Source organism: Olea europaea, chromosome 3 (assembly GCF_002742605.1).
Source record: "Olea europaea var. sylvestris chromosome 3, O_europaea_v1, whole genome shotgun sequence".
Taxonomy (NCBI): domain Eukaryota; kingdom Viridiplantae; phylum Streptophyta; class Magnoliopsida; order Lamiales; family Oleaceae; genus Olea; species Olea europaea.
This window is the reverse complement of record NC_036239.1, coordinates 18244149-18268482: the sequence shown is the minus strand read 5'-3', so window position 1 is coordinate 18268482 and position 24334 is coordinate 18244149. Positions and strand designations below refer to the sequence as shown.

The 24334-nt window shown below is 35.4% G+C and overlaps 1 protein-coding gene across 2 annotated transcripts; it reads right to left on the bottom strand.

Annotated features, from left to right (window-relative positions):
• Window positions 1–11645: 11645 nt before the first annotated feature.
• On the bottom strand, window positions 11646–18284 carry LOC111388204 (putative bifunctional dihydrofolate reductase-thymidylate synthase). Of its 2 annotated transcripts, none has more exons than XM_023012892.1 (12): window positions 18043–18284; window positions 15562–16072; window positions 15083–15482; window positions 14924–14968; window positions 14693–14758; window positions 14434–14495; window positions 14248–14322; window positions 13991–14156; window positions 13750–13873; window positions 12823–12929; window positions 12214–12387; window positions 11646–11864 (listed from the first exon to the last, which is right to left on the bottom strand). In XM_023012892.1, exons 2-11 carry the CDS (start codon window positions 15987–15989, stop codon window positions 12274–12276), a joined length of 1587 nt encoding a protein of 528 aa, XP_022868660.1. In that variant the 5' UTR covers window positions 15990–16072; window positions 18043–18284; the 3' UTR covers window positions 11646–11864; window positions 12214–12273. The 2 variants fall into 2 exon arrangements, with proteins under 2 accessions (XP_022868660.1, XP_022868668.1); XM_023012900.1 differs by having other exon boundaries at window positions 12214–12384; window positions 18043–18282.
• Between the last annotated feature and the right edge of the window lie 6050 nt (window positions 18285–24334).

Sequence of the window (24334 nt, the reverse complement as noted above, 5' to 3'; positions counted from 1 at the left end):
ATTTCAATTCAACTTTGAAGAGGCGTAAAAAGTCTGAAAAAAGAAGTGCGTAGTGCTTGTGGCTCAAGACCATATTGAGTGTTGACATGAGTTCAACTAAATTCTAAAGAGGAAAAGGGTTTTTGATAGATTATGTTAGTCTTAAGATTATTATATGTAAATTAGGATTATTAGATAATAATAATATATATGTATTAGAAAATTAGAAATTGACAAAAATACATACAAATGACAAAACTATTGAATTTTATATATTTGGATTAATTTTCAAAAATTTTCATTTTTTTCATTTTTTCATTTTTATATATTTTTTCGTCGGTCCGGTTTGGTTTTAAACCGCAATTAAATTTCTCAAACCTAAACCAAATCATTTCAACCTGTTTGGTTTGGTTCAGTTCAAAACCATTTTGTTGACCAGGTTCCCTGGCACCAAACCGGCAATTTCTAAAATGTGGTTTCGGTTCGATTTTCCGGTTTAACGATTTTTGTTTACAGCCCTCGTCAGGAGCGTGACAGGTTTGTGCCTCTTATATTAATTAACTATTTTTAAATATAATTTTATTATTTGAATACAATTTACATAAAAAACCATAAAATATAATAAAATAAAGAATTCTGATTTCGTTAGGAGAGTTCGAGAAAGAGCTTGTTTTGGAACTACTTAGGCACACGCCTTTCTATTTGGCAAATGATACACACACACACCCTAACTCAAAACGTAAATAGGAACCAAAAAAAATAAAAAAATCCATCCCAACTCAAACTCGGCCCACGAATATAGGTTTTTCTTTTCACGAACAACTGAACAAAGCATTATTGATTTTTTATATTTATGATTTCAAGAATTATGCCTTTCGTTGGAAACTTCTTGAAACATGTCTGAAATTCCTATAATGCTTGAGTTGCATAATTAAGAATGCGATAAACAAATTTTATTTAATTGTCATGTACGTAAAAAGAATCGAAGAAATTGTCAAAAGCAAAAATATGAGCATATAAAAGAAATTGAGTAATGATATTCAACATCAAAACTCTAAACACCCATCTCTGTGTAACAATTTTACAAAGAATTGGACTTTGCACAATTAATCAGAAAGATTCCACATTGTATATTTGACTGGAAATTCAGTTTTTTCCAATTCCAAAGTGCTTTCTTAAGTCATTGCAGTCAGTGAAAAATTTACAAACAGCCAATGGACAAAGACAGCAGGAGAAAGAGCAAAAAGACCTGTCTTAAATATTTGTTTATGTCACTTTCCAGTTCTGAACAACGTACCACTCACTCCATACCTTATTAATCGTTAAATGGAATTTGTATTGATCAAAGCTATTACACAAATACACTTAGACATCTAATGACTGAACGCTAAAGATTCAAAATGAATTAAAACATTAGAATACAATGAAAACATAACTTTATATACATGTGTCTTGATCCGTCTCGCGATGCTATCGAAATATGATCTAAGATCTTCAAAAAATTAGCCTATTTATTACCGTCCAAATGTGCCAAACAGTTATGGCAAGTGCAATTCTCTTGGCTTTGTTTTGCCAAGATTTCCCACGTTCCTCCTTGATCCTCTTCAAAGCACTACAAATTGTGTAGTCATTGAACGAGTAATACCAAGACACAATCTAATGTCCCAAAGTGATTCAACCTCTGATCCACATAACACAAGTTCTATCTATGTATACGTGTGACAACTTGTCCTTGGAAGAAGCTTCAAGTGGGCATGTAACCAAAAGATAAACGAGCGTTTTGGAGTGATGAAGGACCTCCAAGCATCAACAGCCCAAGTCTTCTTACCCTCTTCGATTGGAAGAATTTGAATGCATACGAGATGCAAATCTTGCCTCGAATATTCCATTTTGCTAATCTATCCATGGCAGCCTAATTGGTCCCTTCTGAATGAGCTATGAGGTCCCTAGTTGCCATCAATTTTTTAAGCCAAAGGGAGCTATGAAGTCTCTAGTAGCCATCAATTTTTTTAAGCAAAAGGGAGTCGTCTCTTTTAGGCCATCAATCCCAAATAGATGCCCCTCATTGTTATTATTTGGGCTGCCTCGCTATTTCTAAAGAACTGGGCCTATCTAATTGGTTTAGTACCCGGCTCATTACCTAAAACGTGTCCTTGAAAATAACGTTTTTTGCCTCCCTCAAGTGAAGCCTTCTGCCGTACACGTGGCTTCTTGGCTGCCTTTGATCTATGACGATTGGTTTTGAGTATTTAACTTTGGGCTCTTCACTTTTTGGCAGAACTGTTCTTTCTCTCTCGATTGTTCTGTCTGTGTGTGAACTAGAGTACTTTCAAAATTGGTAACCATTCATCTTCGTGATGATTTCTCTGCAATATAGTGTGTAGAGTTGTATACAAAATCTTTGCGTAAGATTTAGTGTTACCATATTTCAAATAGAGAGGCTAAAGGGAACTTGAAGAAATCTGTAATTTCTTCATACATTTGTACGTTTCTTGGAGATTTAGTGGATCTAGAGCTTAATCGAGCAGTCGATGCTCAACGGGTGAGTAGGTCTTTGTGACTGAATATCCCGACCCTTTATGGGTGAAAAATTCTCTGTGTTCTTGTTTCTATTTTCTGAAATCCGTTTTAAATTTCTCAAAATCGAACAAACATGTTAATAAAATACCAATAAGTGGTATCAGAGCTGGTTTCGAAAAATCTTTCTTTTAAATCTGTTGAAATCTCATTTTTTGAAAACCCTAGTTCTTCGATCTGCTAAGAACCAACTGCTGGTTGGATTATCCTTTTTTAAAGGAAGGGTTATTTTTGTGGGAAACTGTTTCTCTCTTACTCGGTACTCTAGGGTTTGTACAAAATTTTTTAAAAAAGGAATAATTATTAAATTTAAAAAAAAAAAAAACTCGTACTTGACTCGGTCAGATCTACTATCCCTGATCAGTTTTTTGGTTAACTCTGTTTGAACTCATACTGAGTCTTGTTGAGCTGAGTCAACTTGTTCTGATTCTTTACTGAGTTTTCTAACTCACTGCTGAGTGCCACTGAGTCTATGTGACTCGTTGATTGGCTGACCTGAGCTGACGTTCTTAGATCATTTCTAGTAATCTGACAGTACTTTCACTCTGAAATCTTGAAATTTCAGATTTCGGTAACCTCTGAAACACCCTCCTTAATTCTGAAATCTGTTTTTCGGTTAACTTTGAACAAGGTCATTAAGGTCAGTAACCTGCCATTGCTTTCCTTTATCCAAGAACCTTTGAGGATCTCGGAATCTGAGGGAGCAGTGGACTCCAGGGTTATAACTCCTTAGACCAAAGTTCCAACTAACTCCCGTATAAAGAAGATTTGATTCTCTGTAATCTTCAATAATTGCATAATAAGCAGAAAAATTAAATATTCAATTTGTACTTTTTTCATACACTGCAATTGTATTATATAACTGCCTGCATTCATCTTGTGTATTGTACAACTGTTATTTTGTGAGTCTATTTGTCAATAGTCTAATGTAGAAAAATTTGAAGTGCAAACTTGGAATGGTACTGGGGATTTTAGTCTTTAGCGTCAGAAAATGAGAGCATTATTATTGCAACATAGGTGTGCTGGGGCTTTAGATGGCACCTGGGCTACTGAAATCAGTGCCTGTAGAAGGCAAGAACTTGATGAAATAGCCTGGAGTACTATTTTTCTACATCTCTCTGATAGTGTAATCAGAAAGGTTGGGGAAACCACTGACACTCAGGCTCTATGGACTAAATTGGAAACTTTGTACTTAACTAGGACTATGCCTAATAAATGCTATTTGCTTAGGCACTTTTATAACTTTAGATTTGATAATACATTGAATCTAGAAGAAAATATTGACAGATATACTAAACTAATCCAAGATTTAGATAATTGTGATGAGAAAATATCATATGATCAACAGGCTGTTGGTCTATTAAATGCACTTAGTGAAAGATACAGATATATCAGAAATGCTTTAGAATATGGAAGGGAAAGTCTTACTGTTAATATTATCACAACTGCCCTAAGAAATAAGGAACTTGAACTAAAGTCAGAGTTCAAAGATACAAAAATTGGTGAGGGTCTCTACATAAAAGAGAAACAAATCCAAAATAAAAAGAAGAATGTATGTAATTACACTTCCTCTAATAAGGGCAGATTTCAGAAACCAAGATATATGGATAAAAATAAAGGTCAGAATAAAACCAAAAACCAAGTTAGGAAATGTTACTATTGTGGAAAGACGGGACATCTAATCAAAGACTGTTTTAAGAAAATCTCTGACTCAAAAGGAAGAAACAGTCCTGATGATACTGCAGCTCTAGCCTGCAATAATGAACTTGACATTCAGGGTGTTGTTCTTGCCAACACACCTAAGAGAGACCCAAATGAATGAATTCTTGATTCTGGATGCACTTTCCACCTGTGTCCTGTTAAGGAATGGTTTGCTGAATTTGTTGAACTCAATGGAGGTCAAATTCAAATGGGTAATGACATGAGCTGTCAAATTAAAGGCATTGGAAAGTTGAAACTCAAGTTAACTAATAACTATTTACTTGAGTTAAATAACATCAGATATGTACCTGATTTGAAAAGAAATCTAATATCCCTAGGGGAATTAGATGACAAATATCATATTATGATTCATAAAGGGCTTATAAGTATAAATGATGACAATGAGGAAGTCATCACCTCTCATAAGACACATGGGATTTACACTATTATTGGTGAACCTATTGTAGGTTCCACCTCCACAGCTGTAAATCCTAAAACAAATCAATCTCTAATCTGGCATAAAAGACTTGGTCACATTTCAGAAAAAAGGTCTTCTTCTCTTAAATAAACTTGGCTGTTTTGGAAAAGATAACATTGAAATGTTAGATTTTTGTGAAGACTATATTTTTGGAAAACACCAAAAACAATCTTTTAAACCTGGAATTCATAAAACATCATCCATTCTAGAATATTTACATGCTGATCTCTGGGGACCAGCCTCCGTAAATACACTGAGTTGTTTTAGATTTTATCTACTAATTGTAGATGATTTTTCAAGAAAAACATGGACTTTTCTGTTGAAACAAAAATCTGAAACCTTTCAAATCTTTAAACAACGGAAGTTGATTATTGAAAATCAAACCAACAGGAAAATTAAAGCACTTAGAACTGACAATGGACTCGAATTTTGTAATACTGAATTTGATTTCTTTTGTAAAGAAAGTGGTATATTAAGGCACAAAACTGTGACATACACCCAGCAAAAGAATGGTATTGCTGAAAGAATGAATAGGACCTTATTAGAAAAGGTCAGGTGTATGTTACACAGATCTGGCTTACCAAAATTTTTCTGGGGAGAAGCCCTCAAAACTGCAACCTATCTTATAAATAGAAATCCATCAAGTGCTATTAACTTTCAAATACCTGAAAAATTGTGGTCAGGAACTATAACAGATTACAGAAAATTAAGAGTATTTGGCTGTGCTGCCTATGCTCATCAAAATGAGGGGAAATTGGAACCTAGATCGCAAAAATGTATCTTTCTTGGTTATGGAGAGGAAACCAAAGGATATAGACTTTGGGTTAAGGAACGGAATGGTTTCAAAGTTATTATAAGTAGAAATGTCATATTCAATGAAAAGGATATGCCATGCTTAAATTCATCTGGACCAAAATCAAATGAATCTACAATCATAAAAGAAACTGTTCTGAAAAATCAAATTGATAGCCCCATTGATCATATTGATCAGATTGAGGTGGAGACCACTCAATCTGAAGCTGAAAGTGATCTATCTGAACCTGTGTTTGAATTTGAAAATACATCTCTTACTGATTATCAACTAACAAGAGATAGGGAGAGGAGAAATAGAATACCCTCTACCAGATTTAATACTGATGACTTTGTCACCTTATTTTCTGGTCTAGATTCTTTGAATTCAGAACCAAACACCTATGAAGAAGCTGTTAGTTGTCCTGATTCAAATTTCTGGAAGGAAGCTATGGATGATGAAATGAATTCCCTGATAAAAAATGAAACTTGGGTCTTGGTAAATAAACCAAAAGACAAAAGGATAGTTGATTGTAAGTGGATCCTCAAAATAAAACAAGGAGACTCTAACTCAGAAAATAAGAGGTATAAAGCTAGATTAGTAGCAAAAGACTTTACCCAAAAAGAAGGTGTAGATTACAATGAAATTTTCTCTCCAGTTGCTAAATACACCTCAATCAGAATTCTTCTTGCATTAACTGCACATTTTAACTGGGAATTACAACAATTGGATGTCAAGACAGCTTTTCTTAATGGAGAACTTGATGAAGAAATATACATGAACCAACCAAAGGGGTATCAAATAAAATCAAAACTCAACAGGTTTGTTTATTGAAAAAATCACTTTATGGGCTTAAGCAAGCTCCTAGGCGGTATATTAAATTTTACTCTTATGTGAAAACCCCCATTTATTTGCTATTGTATGTTGATGACATGTTACTTGCATGCCATGATAAATCTGAAATAGAATCTGTCAAGTTTAAACTGAAATCAGAATTTGAAATGAAAGATCTAGGTAAAGCTAAAACAATTCTAGGAATGGATATAGAAAGGGACAGAAATAATTACATGCTATGTCTAAAACAAGAAAACTATGTAAAGAAAGTTCTAGATAAGTTTTCTATGGTTGAATGTAAATCTGTATCCCTGCCCCTTGCAAATCATTTCAAATTATCATGTGATCAGTCACCAAAAATTGAAGAAGAAATTGATAGAATGAAAAATGTTCTATATGCTAATGCAATAGGATCTATAATGTATCTTATGGTATGCACTAGACCAGATCTAGCTCATGGAATAAGTATTTTGAGTAGATTCATTGCAAACCCAAGTGAAACTCATTGGCTAGCAGTTACATGGATGCTTAGATATCTAAAAGGATCATGTCAACTAGGAATAAATTTTAAAAGAGGTAATGAAGGTATAATTCTGAAGGGTTACTGTGATTCAGACTTTGCTGGAGATTTACACAAAAGAAGATCTACTTCATCTTATATTTTTACTCCGTGTGATAGCTGTATCAGTTGGAAATCACCACCGCAGAAATTAGTTGCATTATCCTCAACGGAGGCAGAATATATTGCTGTATGTGATGCTGTTAAAGAATGTATTTAGCTAAGAGGGTTATTAAATGAAATTGGTTTTCAAAATGATTCTGTAAAAATATTTACTGATAACCAAAATGCTCTACATTTGAATAGAAATCCAGTATATCATGATAGAACAAAGCATGTTGACATAAAATTCCACTTCGTGAGGAACATGGTTGAAAAAGGTACGATTTCTTTAGTCAAAATCCCTACTGAATATAATCCCTCTGATGTAGGTACTAAGATACTTCCTTTAAACAAGTTCAAAAATTGCTTAATGATTCTGAATATCACATAAGATTGACAGTTAGTGATAAACCAGAATCTTAAGCCGTGTATAGAATTCAAACTAATTCCAATTTTTTGTTTTTACAGGTTATGAGAGCAAATGAAGCTAGTGCGATCTCTAGACCCATTAATTAAACAAGAAATAGCTCATAAACGTGGAGTTTGTTATTATTTGGGCTGCCTCGCTATTTCTAAAGAACTGGGCCTATCTTATTGGTTTAGTACCCGGCTCATTACCTAAAACGTGTCCTTACAAATAACGTTTTTTGCCTCCCTCAAGTGAAGCCTTCTGCCGTACACGTGGCTTCTTAGCTGCCTTTGATCTGTGACGATTGGTTTTGAGTATTTAACTCTGGGTTCTTCACTTTTCGACAGAACTGTTCTTTCTCTCTAGATTGTTCTATCTGTGTGTGAACTAGGGTTCTTTCAAAATTGGTAACCATTCATCTTCGTGATGATTTCTCTGCAATTTAGTGTTTAGAGTTGTATACAAAATCTTTGTGTAAGATTTAGTGTTACCATATTTCAAATAGAGAGGCTAGAGGGAACTTGAAGAAATCTGTAATTTCTTCATACATTTGTACGTTTCTTGGAGATTTAGTGGATCTAGAGTTTAATCGAGCAGTCGATGCTCAACGGGTGAGTAGGTTTTTGTGACAGAACATCTGGACCCTTCATGTGTGAAAAATTCTCTGTGTTCTTGTTTCTATTTTCTGAAATCCGTTTTAAATTTCTCAAAATCAAACAAACATGTTGATAAAATACCAACACTCATAAATAAACATGATTGACCCACCGCACCCAAAGAGTATTCCTCTTTGCATGAATGTTTCATATGGACTCCGTTATCAATGCAAAATTCCAGCATTTAATGTCCCTAAAACCAAGAGCTCCCTCATTTTTCAATAGGCAAACGTCCTTCTAAGCTATTAAGGGCTTCTTGGATACCTAAAGGAAGTTCGGGCACAGCGTAATGATTCTCGAAGTGATTGTCGTTGGAACCGAAAAGATAGACAACAAAAAACATTCAACTCCTTAGAGTACGACTATCAAGAGTTCTGCCTTTTCAGCGTAGGACAGTGAAAAACTCATCCATGCACTTATATAGGCTGTAATTTTGTCCAGAAACAGTGTATAACAGTTTATTTTCAAATTTTCGACCGCAAATGGTATACTTAAATAACAAAATGGCATTCTTCACTTCGGTATTTCATTAGTTCTGGGATTTCCTCCAACTCTTGCCCCATGAATTCCAATTGTGTACAAGCTGGATTTGTTAGTATGCATCCTTAGGCCCGATGTAGTCTCAAAGTTGGATAGCAATCCATCAAGATACAGATCGACATAACATCTCATCTAGCATATATCATCAAGTCATCTGCAAATGACAGATGAGTAATCTTTAAGAGCTCGCATTTAGGACAAAAGTTGAATTCACTATTCTCAATGGATGCCTTCATCATTTTCGAAAAATATTCAAGACACAATACAAACAAGAAAGAAATAAAATATCCTTATCGAATGCCTTTCTCCGTTACATATAGGCTACCATTTAATGCTATGGAGTACGAAGGCATAGTAGTGCATTCCATCACCCAATCAATGAATCTTGTAGGGAATCCCAGCCTTTCAAGTATGCCTTTAAGAAAATCTCAATTAACCAAATCATATGCCTTAAATCAATTTTAAGAAGGCACTGAGTAACATCTCTCTTATGGTTATATTGCTTCAAAAGCTCTTGAGCAAGATGAATATTTTTCATCATGCTCCATCCCTCAACAAAAACGGTTTGAGCTCGATACACTATAGACCCAAAGATAGGACCCAATAGAGAAGCAAGAATCTTGGTGATTACCTTGTAAAAGACATTGCAATAGGCAATCAGCCAATAATCCCCAATAGTGGGTGAATAGCTTGGCTTATTAATGTGATGCCGCGTAGACTAATGGTCACAAATACTACATCACATTATTCATAAATATGAGTTCCAGCAATTACAACAAATGATGAGAGATCCAAACACTTGAGATTCCAAGAGATTGCTATAACTGAGTGATGAATGACCTCAGTGTGAATATAAATACAATTGTGCAATTGTCCTAAAAATGTCCATAGCCATAGAAAGGGTGTAAGTCGAGGCATCTCAATTCGACCTAATTTTATTTTATCTAGAACACTAAAAATCATGATTCATGAGGCCTAACATTGACCGTAGGTCTTATCCCATGTCAGGCCAACCCCAATATAAAATGGAGAAGGTGACTACACCTCCCATCACAACAAAGGAAAGAGAGGAAAGAACAATAAGTAGAATTTAGTTCAAAAAGATTCTTCGCATATATTTATTCATATTGATCTTTATAGTTATACACTAGGAGTGGACCATGTCTCCTGACCTATCACAGTACATATAGTACAAGACTATTCAACATTTCGAGTCAAAATGGGAGAAATCAATATTCTAAAAGGCCTGTTTAGGAGCTACCTACAAAGGCACACGCCATTTTACCTGACTAATGATATTTTCTTATTTTTAAGTACAACCCCTCAAAATGCTCACTCTAGCTCAAACTCAGCCCACGAATATAGCTCTCTCTTTCCACGAACAAAACATTATTGACTTGTGATATTTATGATTTCAAGAATTATGCTTTTCGTTAGAAACATTTTTGAATTTGTTTGAAATTCTTATAATGGTTGATGATGCTATGTGACATAAATAGTGAATTATGATGGCCAACAAAGGGAAGGCAGCTTCTGCTATGTTAGGCGATTTCCACTATGCAAGGTGACTTTCACTATGCCAACTCATCTATCTCTATGCTAGTTTGACTATCACCATGGTAGAGCGACTATTACTATGATAGATAGACTACCGTTATGCTAGTCCAACTATCATTATGATAGAGAGACTATTGCTATGCTAGTCCGATTGTCACTATGGTAGAGCGACTACCGCTATTATAGCTTAACTATCACTATGGTAGAGCGACTACCGTTATATTAGTCTAACTACCACTATGGTAGAACTACTACCACTATGCTAGTCCCACTACCACTATTGTAGACCAATTATCAATATGTTAGTTTGACTACCACTATGGTAGAGAGACTACCACTATACTACATTCACTATCGCTATGGAAGAACGACCAATTCCTACACTAGTCCAATTAACACTATTATAGAGCGACTACTGCTATGCTACCCCGACTATCGTTGAGCTATCCTGAATTCCACTATGGTAGACCGATTACAGCTATGCTAGTCTGATTGCTACTATGGTAGACCGACTACTCCTATGCTATCCTAAATTCTGTTATGCTAGACAACTCTTACTATGATAGATTGATTACCACAACTCTAACTATCTGAACATCTTTTTTAGTTAATTGATAATTGATTGACAGTTATCATTGATAACACTAACCATTTAGTGAGTGAAAACCATCAACTCAGATCATAAGCGAAAATCGTCTTGTAAATCGACATGCGACACTAGACACATGAACGGTAACCGTCTGACAATTACACTACAACAAACACTTATAAATACTCCAAAGGTGTGCCAGGTACAGGGTCTATTTTTTTTGCAATATATTTTCTCTATTTTCACAAGTCATTTTACTCAAAATCCCATCACTAATTCGCACACTGAAGGTACAACGAGAAAGAAAGCTCCGACCTCTTTTTGCAGTTTGCTCATCTGAACAACAAAATCAAGAGGTAGAGTAACCTCAAATATTAAAAAGTATTGCACCTGAACCAAGTTTATGAAGATAAATAAATATTTCATGCTATATCTTACCAAGATCTTACAAAGATTAGTAGATTTATTAATTATGAATTTCCAACTACTTCTCAACCACGCCTATGAAGCCTAATTAGACATTCAAAATGAACTCAACAATTTTCATGCTACATCGATGCAATCTTAATTAGCGATTTCATACATGATTAACATGAAATTTCACTCTAAGTGAAGGGCTTTACCGCATTTTTAACGACTCATTGCACTTTATTGTCTCAGTATCCTCTTTCAGTTTACATTTCTCAGCATCAAAATGAAGAAAAGAAGCTTAAACGCTACTTTTCTAAGATCTAACATACAAAAACAAACTGATCGCACACTAAATTAATCCATCCCCGATAAGATCACGGGATTCCATGAAAAACAAGGCCCTCGGGACAAATTTTGCCTTGTAGCATGTAATAGCATCTAAAGTGCAAATAGCTGAGAAAAATTAACCAAATGAAAGCATGGAAGAAAACTTCAAAAAAGAGTACGAGTATCATAAGAGAAAGCAAAAAAGCGAGTGCTCTTCCAACATCACAACAAAAAGAGAGAAAAATCAAGTTGATTACATGATCTAAAATGACCTATAAACCACCAGTTCTATATGAAACTTCAGACAGTAATCTTCTCGATATTTAGTAGTTAAGCACAGCCGTTTTGCCATAGCCTGCAACATTGTAAAAGAAATTAAAGTAATTAATAATTCACTAGTAACGTGTTTGGTAAGTTGACTCTACAATATTAACGATGAAAAAGAAATTGTCTGCAGTAGTGTTCAACCTTGTCTGGTACTATAACCAAACATGCATTAGTAATTTAGATGAACATAATACTTTCAAACCGCACTTAACGCATCTAAATGTTAACTCCAAAGTGAAATATTCGTATGATTATTTGAAAATGTGTTTTATACGACAATCAAAAATGAAAAACATAAACCGGCACAAACTGAAGATTTTTGGTTCAGAAAGGCGTTTTCAAATGATACAAATTATAAACAGGAGTAGAGAACTTGCCTCAAAAATAAGATGAAAAGAACAGTTTCCATACGATCCCTCTCTCACTTGTAAGCAAGTCTATACTGCCATTCTCATTTCTATTTTCTCGTGAGGATCATAACCAATAAGCTTGAAATCAGCAGCAACAAAGGAATCAATATCCTTCTTCTCAGAATTGATCTTCAGCGTCTGCTCATTTATATTATCAATTAGATCAAGGGAAGTGAAAGATATCGAGCATTTAAGCTTTAAACAAAGTTACTTCGTCTGCAAAAATATTTGAACAGCTACTTTTTCCTTAAGTAAAAAAAAGTTACTTCTTTCAAAAGTAACTTTTACCTTACTTTCAAAATCAGTAACTTAATTTCAAAGAAAATTGTTTAACTTACTTATTCACTTATAAGTTCACTTTTAAGCTTAGACGAACATGCCATAACATATGCCAATTCATGAACATCCTAGAATCCCCACCCCCTCCCCTCAAGACCCAAAAAACAGAGAGTGACTGTCTCATATAAGGGAGGGGGTTGAGGGGTTGAGGAGTTGAGGGAGGTTAATAAAATCAACACAACTTGCATTCCCCTTTCTTAATTTCTAAACAGCTAGCTATACACACATGATACTCACCGGAAAAGGTCTAGGTTTCTTCTGAAGCTGGTCCTGCAGAGGTCTGATGTGAGTGCGATAAATATGAGTGTCCCCAATCACATGGACAAAGTCACCCGGAGAAAGATCTGCATAAGAATTTGGACATTGAGTCTGAAGTTAATCAACATACAGCAAGCAGGCAAAATACTTAAACATGTAGGATGTTACAAACAATGTTTATGTCTGATGTTGCACGACAAGAAAGTAAGCAACAAACATATTCATTCCTGTGCATTGGAGCCAATTCTTATACCATTCAAATTCTTCGTAATCAGGAGAATATTGTATTAATTCTTCAGTCTATGGAGGAAACATGTATGAATATCCAAAGAAGAAAACAATAGCAACAACTAAACTTTATTTCCAATAAATTTGGCAAAAGCTACAAGAGAAATTTGCAAGAAGAAAGGTACCAACACAAGACAACTTAATAAATCAATTACAAGGAAGCCGCATTAATCATGGTTAGGGCTTTTTACAAAATTAATGTGATTTGCAGAAAACTTGCACCCCAGTACTCAGAGTCTCTTTTTCGGTCTCTCCAGATCTAGGGACATCAATTACATAATTATTATGAACCAAAAAAAAAAAAAAGAAGAAGAAAAGAAAACTGAGTGAATAGGGAGTTAATCATACTCCATTATAGATTATTGGAATACATACGTCCGTTTTATCTATATACAAATAAAAATCTAAACACTTCCATTAAAGTAAAGAAAGATATTCAATTATGACCCCACACTCATTTAACACCATTAATATATTTCATTAGTTATGTGCATTATTGTGGTCATAGGCAAACTAAAAGAAATAGCACTTTAAAATTGGAAAACAGAAGAAACTACACTCACTCAAGCCTCAACCTGATAGATGAAAAAGTAAACGTAAATTGTCGCGAAAGCTTACCACAAACATGAGCAATCATGCATGTCAACAAGGCATACGATGCAATGTTAAATGGCACTCCAAGACCCATGTCAGCTGAGCGTTGATACATTTGACAAGATAACTCCCCATTGGCCACATAAAACTGCAAAGGAAATATGAAAGGAACACTTGAAGACGGGAACATTTTTGGAAGCATCGAAAAACAACTTTCATTGTAACGTTCGCAAATATATGCTTTGGAAAAAGTTAATATACTAACTTGCGCAAACATGTGACAAGGTGGAAGTGCCATCAGTTTGAGATCAGAAGGATTCCAAGCTGAAAGTATGATCCGCCTATCATTAGGATTGTTTTTTATCTTGTTGATAACATCCATCAGCTGATCAAATCCTTGGCCAGTGTAGTCAGCGTGCATGTCAGTATACCTGTGATCAAAATTCAACCTGGTGAAATTAAAGTTATGCTTTCGCAGAAAGCATGATATATAACAGCAACAGCATAAAAAGATTCATCAACCTAGCACCAAAGTGTCTCCATTGGAACCCATACACTGGTCCCAAGTCACCCTCTTCTCTCTCAGTCAAACCAATGCTGGAAAAAAAAAAAGAATAAGAAGAAGATGAAAGAATAAGTTCTAAACTTTTTTAAAATTGCTTCAAAAGAATATCAGGCCCATTGAAGAAGTAAGAAACGTGTAATTGCCTGTCAAGGTAATCTCTAGATGCATTGTCATCCCATATATGAATCCCCTTTTCCTGCAGTACCTGTTAATACTAGAATTGAATCAGAACTGTAGATGCTAATTCTAAGACTAGATTAAAAAAAAAAAAACCAAAGCAATAAATAACAAATCAAACATGTACTTTAGCGTCAAACATAACACAATAAAGTCTAAGAACAAGCATAGCAGGATAGGAAATACAACCTGAACTCTCAAATATTAAAATGAAAGAAAAATCACCTTGGCATTTGTTGAACCACTTAAAAACCACAAAAGTTCTTCAAGGATGCCTCGCCAGAAAATCTTCTGTGAAATATGTGAGGAATGTATGAATATCAAGTGATATGGAAAGAAAGTTCATACATTTTAGTCCACTGTCCACATCACAAAAGAGAGAGAACAAATTATTAAACTAAGGGCACTAGCAATTTAAGTCACACTATGCACTATTGAAGATATTCTAGAACATGCCTTAGTTGTAAGCAAGGGAAAAGATTTTCGAAGATTGAACCTCATCTGTGAAAAAAGCGGGAAAAAAATTCATATTATCAGCAATAACATAAAAGCAGTTTGAGAAAATATTATAAAAGCAAGAGTCTACCAGCCTGGCATAATATAAAATTTCAATACCTGACAGCCAAACTTTGACAGAGTTCCAGTCCCAGTCCTATCATCCTTTAAGGTGCCATTAGAGATTAAGTCTTCAACAAGTCTCAGATACTTGAATTCTTCATGTCTCTCAAAAATCATTTTAGGTAAGAAAGTGAATGTTTTGAGCTCTGTCTTAGCAGAACCAGAGCTACTAAGGGGAGTCACATCATTTGGCTGATTACAGTCTTCAATTATTGAATTCCTTACCCGGACATAAGTCGTGAATGAGTATCGAATTTTATTCTCAACCAATGGAAAAGATGTATACCATGGCTGAAATACAGAATTATTAATAGCTGGGATGAAAGTGTCACATTCAATGTTTCCCTCAATTTCTGTAATGTGAATAGCATCACATCCAGGTGCATTGAGGGTTTCCCTGCATAAACAAAAAAAGGTAGGCAAAAATAAGTCCGACAAAACACTGAATGACGTAGTAAACAAACAGATTCACTCACTTAAGAATTTCTCCACCTCCTATAACAAACACTTTCTCAATTGACAGGCAGTAAGGAGATCCTGCTAATAATTCCAAAGCAGAATTCATGCTTCCACATATCACAACATTCTCAGCGGTTGCAATATCAAAACTCCCTGAACGAGTCAAAACTACATTAAGTCGACCAGGAAGAGGACGATGCTCAAGCGGAATACTTTCCCAAGTTTTTCTTCCCATTATAACAGCATTCTTTTTTGATGAATCTGATGTAGTCACGGTAACATCTTTGAAAAATTTAAGATCAGAAGGCAATCTCCATGGAAGTTTCCCATCCTTACCAATACCCATACTTTCAGTTGCAGCAACAACAACTTGGTAAGTCCTCTGAGGATCAACATGGTCATTAACATTGTCATTAGAAATGTCACCACCCAAGCCAGCAGCCATGGCTATATAAGAAATCCTAAAAAGGTCGGAAGATGCTGAGTAGAAAAAATTCCACAACACCAGATCTTGCCAAAGCAAGTGACCTGAAAACAGAAGGAATGTTCAAAAGAGGTAACTAAATTCAGCAACTGAACATATAACTCCTTCAACAATAAATGTTGATGCAATGGAACCATTCACCATCAAGCTAGTAGAGGAACATACATGTAAATGTGAATTGATGAAAGAAGCATAGAGAAAAAAATAGCTAGGTAATGTAAAATTTAAACATTTAAGAGAACAAGAAACCACAAAATGATAGACTCTGCATGTTTAGACATCACTATTTTATTATAAAAAGAAAAAAGAGAGTTGACTTTGTTAATTTGATTTTACAGACAAGAAGACAACTGATTTCACCAGATCCCTAGTCTACTAAGAAATAGTAAATAAATAAAAAATGATGACACACCAGAGAAAGATATTTAAGCACGAGCTGCTGGAAAGTATATAAAAGTCACTAAATGGCAAGATATTGATTTCCTAAACAACATATTACAAGACTGTAACTGTAACAAACTTGAATACGAGGAATGTGTCCAACAACTTTACTGCTAGACTAGAGCACTGCATGGATAACTAAATTGGAAATATGCACGAGGTAACAGTGATAAGATAGTAGACATTTTAAAAAATAAAAATAAAAATACCACATTATCTCATGTTATTTTTCTTAAAAAAGACATCCAGATGGGTATCCCAAGTAAGAAACTAACGAAGCATAGGATCATAAAGACAAAGGTGACAATCATGTTACATCTTTAAATTTTTATAAAAATCAAAATGTGTAAATGATAGAAAATGATCATTCAAGTATGTAATACTTGGTCAACTAGATCGCTAAATCAATCTTGTAATAACTGATTTTAAATGTGTTGTTGAAACCAATGCAAAAGGCCAGAACAATCTGGCCCAGGAAAAAGAAGCCAAAAATAATAACATCCTTCTACATAAGAAAATTCATAGATATCTAATAACTTATCCAAAAGGTATTCAATTCCTTTCACCATCTCAAGAAAAAAGAAGATAAATAAATTGTCAATGATCGAACGAATAATGACTTTAAGACTCAGTCATCTCTCAAAGCTTGTATTAAGATAGTTAAATAATGCTACAAATAATCTAAGTCCAAAGTATTTATAGTGCAAGTTGGGGTTAGCGGTCTCTTGAGAGGTGAAGTTGTTGGCTTGCTGCAATATCCCTACTTAATTGGGAAGCAACAAAAATCCATGCTTAAGAATGTCAAAAATGGTCACAAGAAACTGTCATGGCTCACACATTACTATGATTCCTCCGGCAACTACAGGTCTATCACTTCTTGCCAGTTGTATGTTGGTGGAAAAAAGTAAAAAACAAAACAATCAAAAATGGTTATTCGCATGCTGGTGCCTACTGTTGCCGACTAACATTTAACAGCAGTTGTGAATCAAAATCGTTTCAATTTATTCTAACATCTCAGTAGCACTTCAATCTTTTCCAATACATCTTTAGAACCTAGACAACCCCATTCAGTAAAAATAACTAGACAGTACCTTTTATTTTACTAATAACAAGGGCAAAAACAAATACTATAACTGAAAGTTCAATAAATCACAAAGCATCAGGTGATTTTCTGTCTCTCTACTTCTTTTTTCTATTTTTGGCTGCAGTTGAGGGGGGTTAGGACGTCTCATCCATTTACGACTACTTACCAAACTAAACATTGTCAGTATCTATTACACGTTATATCAACCTAAACCATCTTTATCTTCTAAAAATTAACTTGATATCATCATCATCATGCCAATAATTCTACTTGAAACACAGAGAATTTCAAAATACATAATTTAACACCCCCCCCCCCCCCCCCCCACGCCCAAAAAAAATAAATAAATAAATAAATAAAAATAACCAACTTGACTGTACAAAAAAGCTATAAAAAAATAAAAATGAATGATAATTCAATAGAAAAACATGAACCGCAAATAAATTTTTTTTGACATCAACTGAAGAAACAAATGCAGAGAGAAATTACCGATCGGAGACCGAATCGTAAAATGTACCAAATATTGAAAATTGTACAACCAAAAATTGAGAATTTAGTATGAGATTAAGAGTGAAAAGGAAAACTGAGCTCAAATTATAGAGTAGAGAGGGTAGAAGAGTCAGAGATGGGGAGAGTGAAAATAAAGGCGAAGGAGTTGAAAGAGCGGTTTTGAAAGGGAAAGAGAGAAAATATTAAAATATAGGGGAAAAAGTTCCAAATTCGCGGTTGAAGCGGATTGCCGCCACTGCACCGTTTGTCTTTTTCACCACGCTTTATCAAAAAAATATATGCTCTCGTTTCATTCTGATTTTTTTAATTTTTTATCCAACTTTTATTCCTTTAAGTCATTCGTCATTTTTAATTTATTCACTCACGTATGAAATTTATTTTTTTCTCTAAAGATCAAAAATTTCCAAAATCACTATTGAACATGCCTATATTTAATTAATAAATTGACCATTTCCATTCAATCTATTTACATGTATGTATTGAGGCATGATCTAATATATTGACACTCATTTTATGTTTAACATCAATTAAGCCCCTATTCATTTTGAATTAAAAATCTCAATTCAAAGTCAAAAGTAACTACATATTTTATAGGACCGACAACTTTTTAATCACATATTTCAAAAACTTCTATAAAAAAATCTAATTTTAATTTTCACCAATCACCCTCTAAATTTAATTTAAATATTGGAGTCACCTTAAGTTTATTAACTAATAAATTGATACGATATGTTGTCGATGTTTAACATAAAATGAGCATCGATTCTCATTAGAGTGTTCATCTATATGTATTATAATATTATATAGGGATAATTAGAGTATCTATCCAAAACCTTTCGTTTTTTGTAGCTTACTTAGGCATTTCATTTACGTCACCCACAATCCTAAAACTTCTTATTTTGTTGCATTACAAGGACAAAATTGAAAGGTTGGAGACGTGGTAAAAAAAGCCTGAGGACTAAATTATTAAATATGTCATATATTGAGGACTCGTAGTGTATTTTTATCAAAAAGTATTCATATGAAAAAAGGTGGGGGTACTTTTAAAATTAACATGGTCAAATTATCTAAATTTCACATTGACTTCTCAACAAAGGAATATTATGAAAATGGCCTATCCAATGTTAAAAGACAAAAATACCCTCAAATACATTATACAATTACAAAAGTTGGTTTTTTTAAAAGACATGAATACCCTTTCACTTAAAAAATAAAAATCAAACACTTCATATATTTCTTATTTATATACTCCAACACGGATAAATAAAACACTCTCATCCTTTATCTGCTTCAACTGCAGAAACTTAAAAATTTATCGAAATCTGAAGTCAAAAAATTTGTGGACATCAAACAGCCGACTGTCCGGCCGGCTGTTTGCTAACTGTTTTCTTCTTTCCCCCTTTTTTTGGTTTATTTTTATTACTGTCGATATTTTTCTTGTAATTAAAAATTCTGTTTCAATGTACAGATATGGTTGTAGTCCCAATTTGTTATTTTGGTGATTTCGAATTGGACGAAAAAAATCAATGGGTATGAAAATGGACAAGTGATAAACGTGGTGGTATAGCAATTTCCATATCATCAGGTACATCGTATGCAGAACTCTATAATGATTTACAGAATAAGTTAAATGTTGATCCTTCTCAGTACAACATGGAATTGAAATTTAAATTCAGCGAGCATGCATCAGTTCCGATTCCACCTATAATGATTTCTTCTGTTGATGAAGTGAATTATCTGATTGAACTGAACAATAAGCACACACCTCCTCTTTGCGTGACTTTAGTAAGGAAGGATGTTGTCAAAGATGAACAAGTAGACTCGGGAGGTGAGGATCACAATGCTAATGATTTTTGGGATACGATAGAGATAGCTCGTGAAGATGATGTGGTTATTCTAGAGATAGTTGCACACAGAATCCCCTTCGCTGCTCGTGACAACGAGAATGAAAATGCAAACATTTTTACAAACGAGGACTTGATTGGTTTATCCCCGTAGAGACATGAGTGGGGTGGCACCTCGGGGGCTGGATCGAGTAGACTGTCCTCTAACTCCTCACGTGTGGTTCCTGATAATGAGGATTTGTATGTCGAGCAACTATTTGAAACAAAGAAAGAGTTGCAAGAAGCCGTGCACCTAATTGTACTGAAATACAACTTCGAGTTTAGAGTGAAAAATCGAATAGGTTGTTTTTGACATTATCATACGTAAATAATAGTTGCAGTTGGCGTTTGCGAGCAACAAAGATAGACACGAATGAGTGCTTCGTAATTCACAAATATACAAGAGAACATACTTATGAAGTGGGAGTTTGTCGCAATGATCACAGGCAAGCCCGAACTTGGTTTATTAGTCGACAGATAATGCACAAGTATCAGGATCTACAGACAATCTATAGACCATCGGACATCATTAACAATGTTTGTCTAGAGTACGGAATAGTCATGAGCTACCAGAAGGCCTGGAAGGCCAAAGAATGTGCATTGGAGGATTTAATCGACACGGCAGAGGAAAGTTATGCTAAATTGGTCAGGTATTGTCATAACATGGAGAAAACTAATCATGGCTCGGCATTTTTTATTGAGACGGAGGTTGATAACTGCTTCAAATTCTTCTTTATGGCTCTTGGACAATGCATTCGGGGATTTCGAAATGTTAAGCGACCCCTAATTCTAGTCGACGGTACAACTCTGAAATCCAAATACCAAGGCCAGTTGATTATTGCTACATGTCAAGATACCAACATTCAAATTTACCCTCTTGCATTCGACATAACTGATAAAGAAAATGATATGTCGATGCGTTGGTTCTTCACAAAGCTAAGGAAAGTTATCGGAGAAGTCGAGGACCTTGCATTTGTCACCGATCGGGGACAGTCTATAATAAATGATATTGCTGAAGTTTTTCTCGATGCACATCAGGGGTATTGCATGTACCATATACAAGGTAACTTGAAGACCAGGTATCGGGGCTAAGACATCATTTCATTGTTTAGGAAAGCGGTCGAAGCTTACGGTATTGAAGAGGGTAATAGGTAAATTGTTGAAATAGGAAGCAAATCATTCCCGGCATGGGACTATCTAACGAAAATGGGGATTAAACATTTGACGCGCTCATATTTTCTAGGACATCGATACAACATGATGATGTCAAACAACGCGGAGTCTTTCAATGCATTATTTAAGAGGGATCGAGAGTTACCCATTATCGCACTGATTGAGAATATCCGTACGAAGCTGCAGCAGTGGTTTCACGATCAACGTGCGAAATCACATAATTGCACAACCGTGCTAGCCCTAGCACAAGAAGTAAAGCTCTTCAAGACTGCAGAGGCTGCGAGAAAGTTAAATGTCGAACCACTAGACGAGTCGTGCTTCTCTGTGGAATGTGCATGTCATACGACATATATGGTAGATTTAAGTGATGGAACATGTACTTGTAAACAATTTCAGTTAAAGAGTTTTTCGTGTGAGCATGCAGTTGCGATGGCTATGTATCGAGAATTTGAAACGAGAACATTGTACTCTCCTTATGATACTGCTGAAAACTGGAGAGCTGCGTATGTTGAAACCATATTTCTGCTTCCAAACGAAGCCGAGTGGGAAGTTCCCGATCATATTCGTCCGTTCAATACATTGTTGCCACCTCTCATTGAACCACGTGGTCTTTGACGTCCAAGTACTTCTAGAATACCATCTACCGAAGAGTTTTCCCGATCGCGTAGGTGTAGCAGGTGCAAATCAATAGGACATACTCCCAATTTTGTATAAGTCAGGTTCCCTAAATGACAGTTAGAGCATTGTATATTTCCATTGAAATGAAAACTATTTACATTGAAATGAATAGTATTTACATTGAAATGAATAGTATTTATATTGAAATAAACAGTATTTCCATGAATAATTACAAAAAATAATTACAAATATTAAGTACAAAAATATTTACAAATAATTTATGGATCAGAATTAAATTCGTATAAATCACACTCTAACTTATTTCGCCAATTCTGTATCCATGACTGGTTAATTCCATCAACTTTATGTGTTATACTCAAAAATTCTATGTATTTGATTGCGAAAATCCCACAATCGCCCCTGCAAATGAACAAATATGTGTTAGTTTGGTTCCAATTACGTACGAACTGATTACTAAATTAAAAAAAGATCACAAAGACTTGCGATATAGACTGTCTCGTCGTCGTCATGTCCCGCACAATGGCTAGTTTGTCATCCACGGTCAAGCCCGCATGTCTAGCCATCATAGGAACGATCACGGTCATCGGCTCTAAGATTTGCTCGAGCTGTCCCTATGTCAGATATGAATGATCGGGGTCATACACATATATCGTCGAATCAAGGAACACGATCTTCAGTGCAATATAGTGCTGATTCATGATAGTTGGAATGTACAAATACGTACAACCCTCCCATGGCTTTTCTCCAACACTCGGTGACAGCCCGATGACCCACTCGAGCATATATGCGGAAAACACGTACTCGTTACCTAGAAGCTGAAGGGACTTATACTTAATGGTAATGGCACAGAAGAACTCGGTGTTCAGTATAATGCGGCCAGACTTGTGGAATGATTGTGGATATCTCTCAACTCAATCGCGTAACAAGTTCATGGCCACGTCGATGTGCTAAATCAAGGAAAATAAAGACATAAATACTTATTTCATTTACCAAATTAAACATAACGTGTTCAAAAAGTAACAATAACACTTCACTTACATCGTCTGCGAGCCAAGCCCCCTGAGTGGTGATATCATGGAACCACTTGTATGCGTCCAATATCGTCCTTTCGATTATCATGTGCGTGGCTCTAGAAATAAAATAGAAAAAACGTTAAACGAACATACGAGTAATTCTAGTCTACTAAATCATACAATACTTACTCGGGCAACATTCTTTGCCACTCAGCCTCGAATGCTTTCACTTCGCATGGTCGACCTCCCGGAACAGATTGGGGTACGTCCCATCGATGAACCTCCTCCTCTTCGCCTCAGCCTTGAAGGGAAAGACGACGTACTGTGACGACACTCTCGGCCTCTTACCGACCACCGTCTCCGGCATGTTAACAACATGCTTTTTTGCCTTATATACTGCCACCTCCTCCACCCCAGGTGTCAAGGATCGCAGCTTTACTTAGCCCCTTGACACTATCACAGCCGCAGTTTGCCCAACTTCGACCGCACATTGTAAATATTACTTCAAGTTTAAGTTGTAATTTTCTTTTCATTATAATAATTATTTCAGTTGTAAAATAGCTCTGATATTGGTAAACATTTAGTATGATTCCTCGTTTTTTAAACGTCTACTCCCGTCACTTAGATTTTTGTTTAGAATGCTATTATAGAGGGTATTAATCATTAAAAAATCTTTCAAGCTCATTGGTGTCCGCCCCCTGCACCAGCATTTGTAATTTTCTGCTTTCATCAATTGTAATGTTCAGTTTTCATCAATCAATGTTCAATTTACTTTCAATGTATTCAAATTCTCTATTGTAAGTTTTCTACAAAATTGCAATTAAATTTTTTTTTCGTCCCGACGCGATCGAGAAAAGACGGAAGGTAGTCTAGCGGAGCAAATTACTGCTGCACGGTGTCCCTTTCTGTGCTAAGAAGAAAGGCACCCCGTGAAAGTTGGTATCAGAGTTGCGGCTCACTACCCTCGATAAGAAAGTTATGGATCCAATTACATCCCACACCACTGAAGTGGTAGAGCTTCAAAAGAAGGGTACTACGAAACAGCGCGCGGATACACTTGATGAGATAACTACTAGGTTGTGCTATGCTATGGAAGGTCTCAAGGAAAAAGTCGAGATGGCCGAATCTGAGATTCGTGGATTACACATCCAATTGGATGAAAGCCAAAGAGCTTCCGCAACAATGGCTGAAGCTGCTGCAATCATTCCTGATCTGCAGGATGAAATGGAAGCATTGAGAGCTCAATTGCGAGTACTCCAACGTGCGGTGGGCAATGGGCAAGCTCCCACACCCGAGTATGCTCCTAGACTCAGAATTCCTGAACTGTGTACCTACGGAGGGGCATGTGATGCAAAAGAAATCGAAAACTTCTTGTTTGATATGGAACAATACTTTCTAGCAGCTTCGATCGAAGATGAAGCTAGAAAGGTAACCACAGCTACCATTTATCTGGGTGGAGATGCAAAACTATGGTGGCGAACCAAATATGCGGACATTCAGGCCCACAGGATTCGAATTGATTCTTGGGATCTCCTCAAGGAAGCGATCAGATCGCAGTTTTTC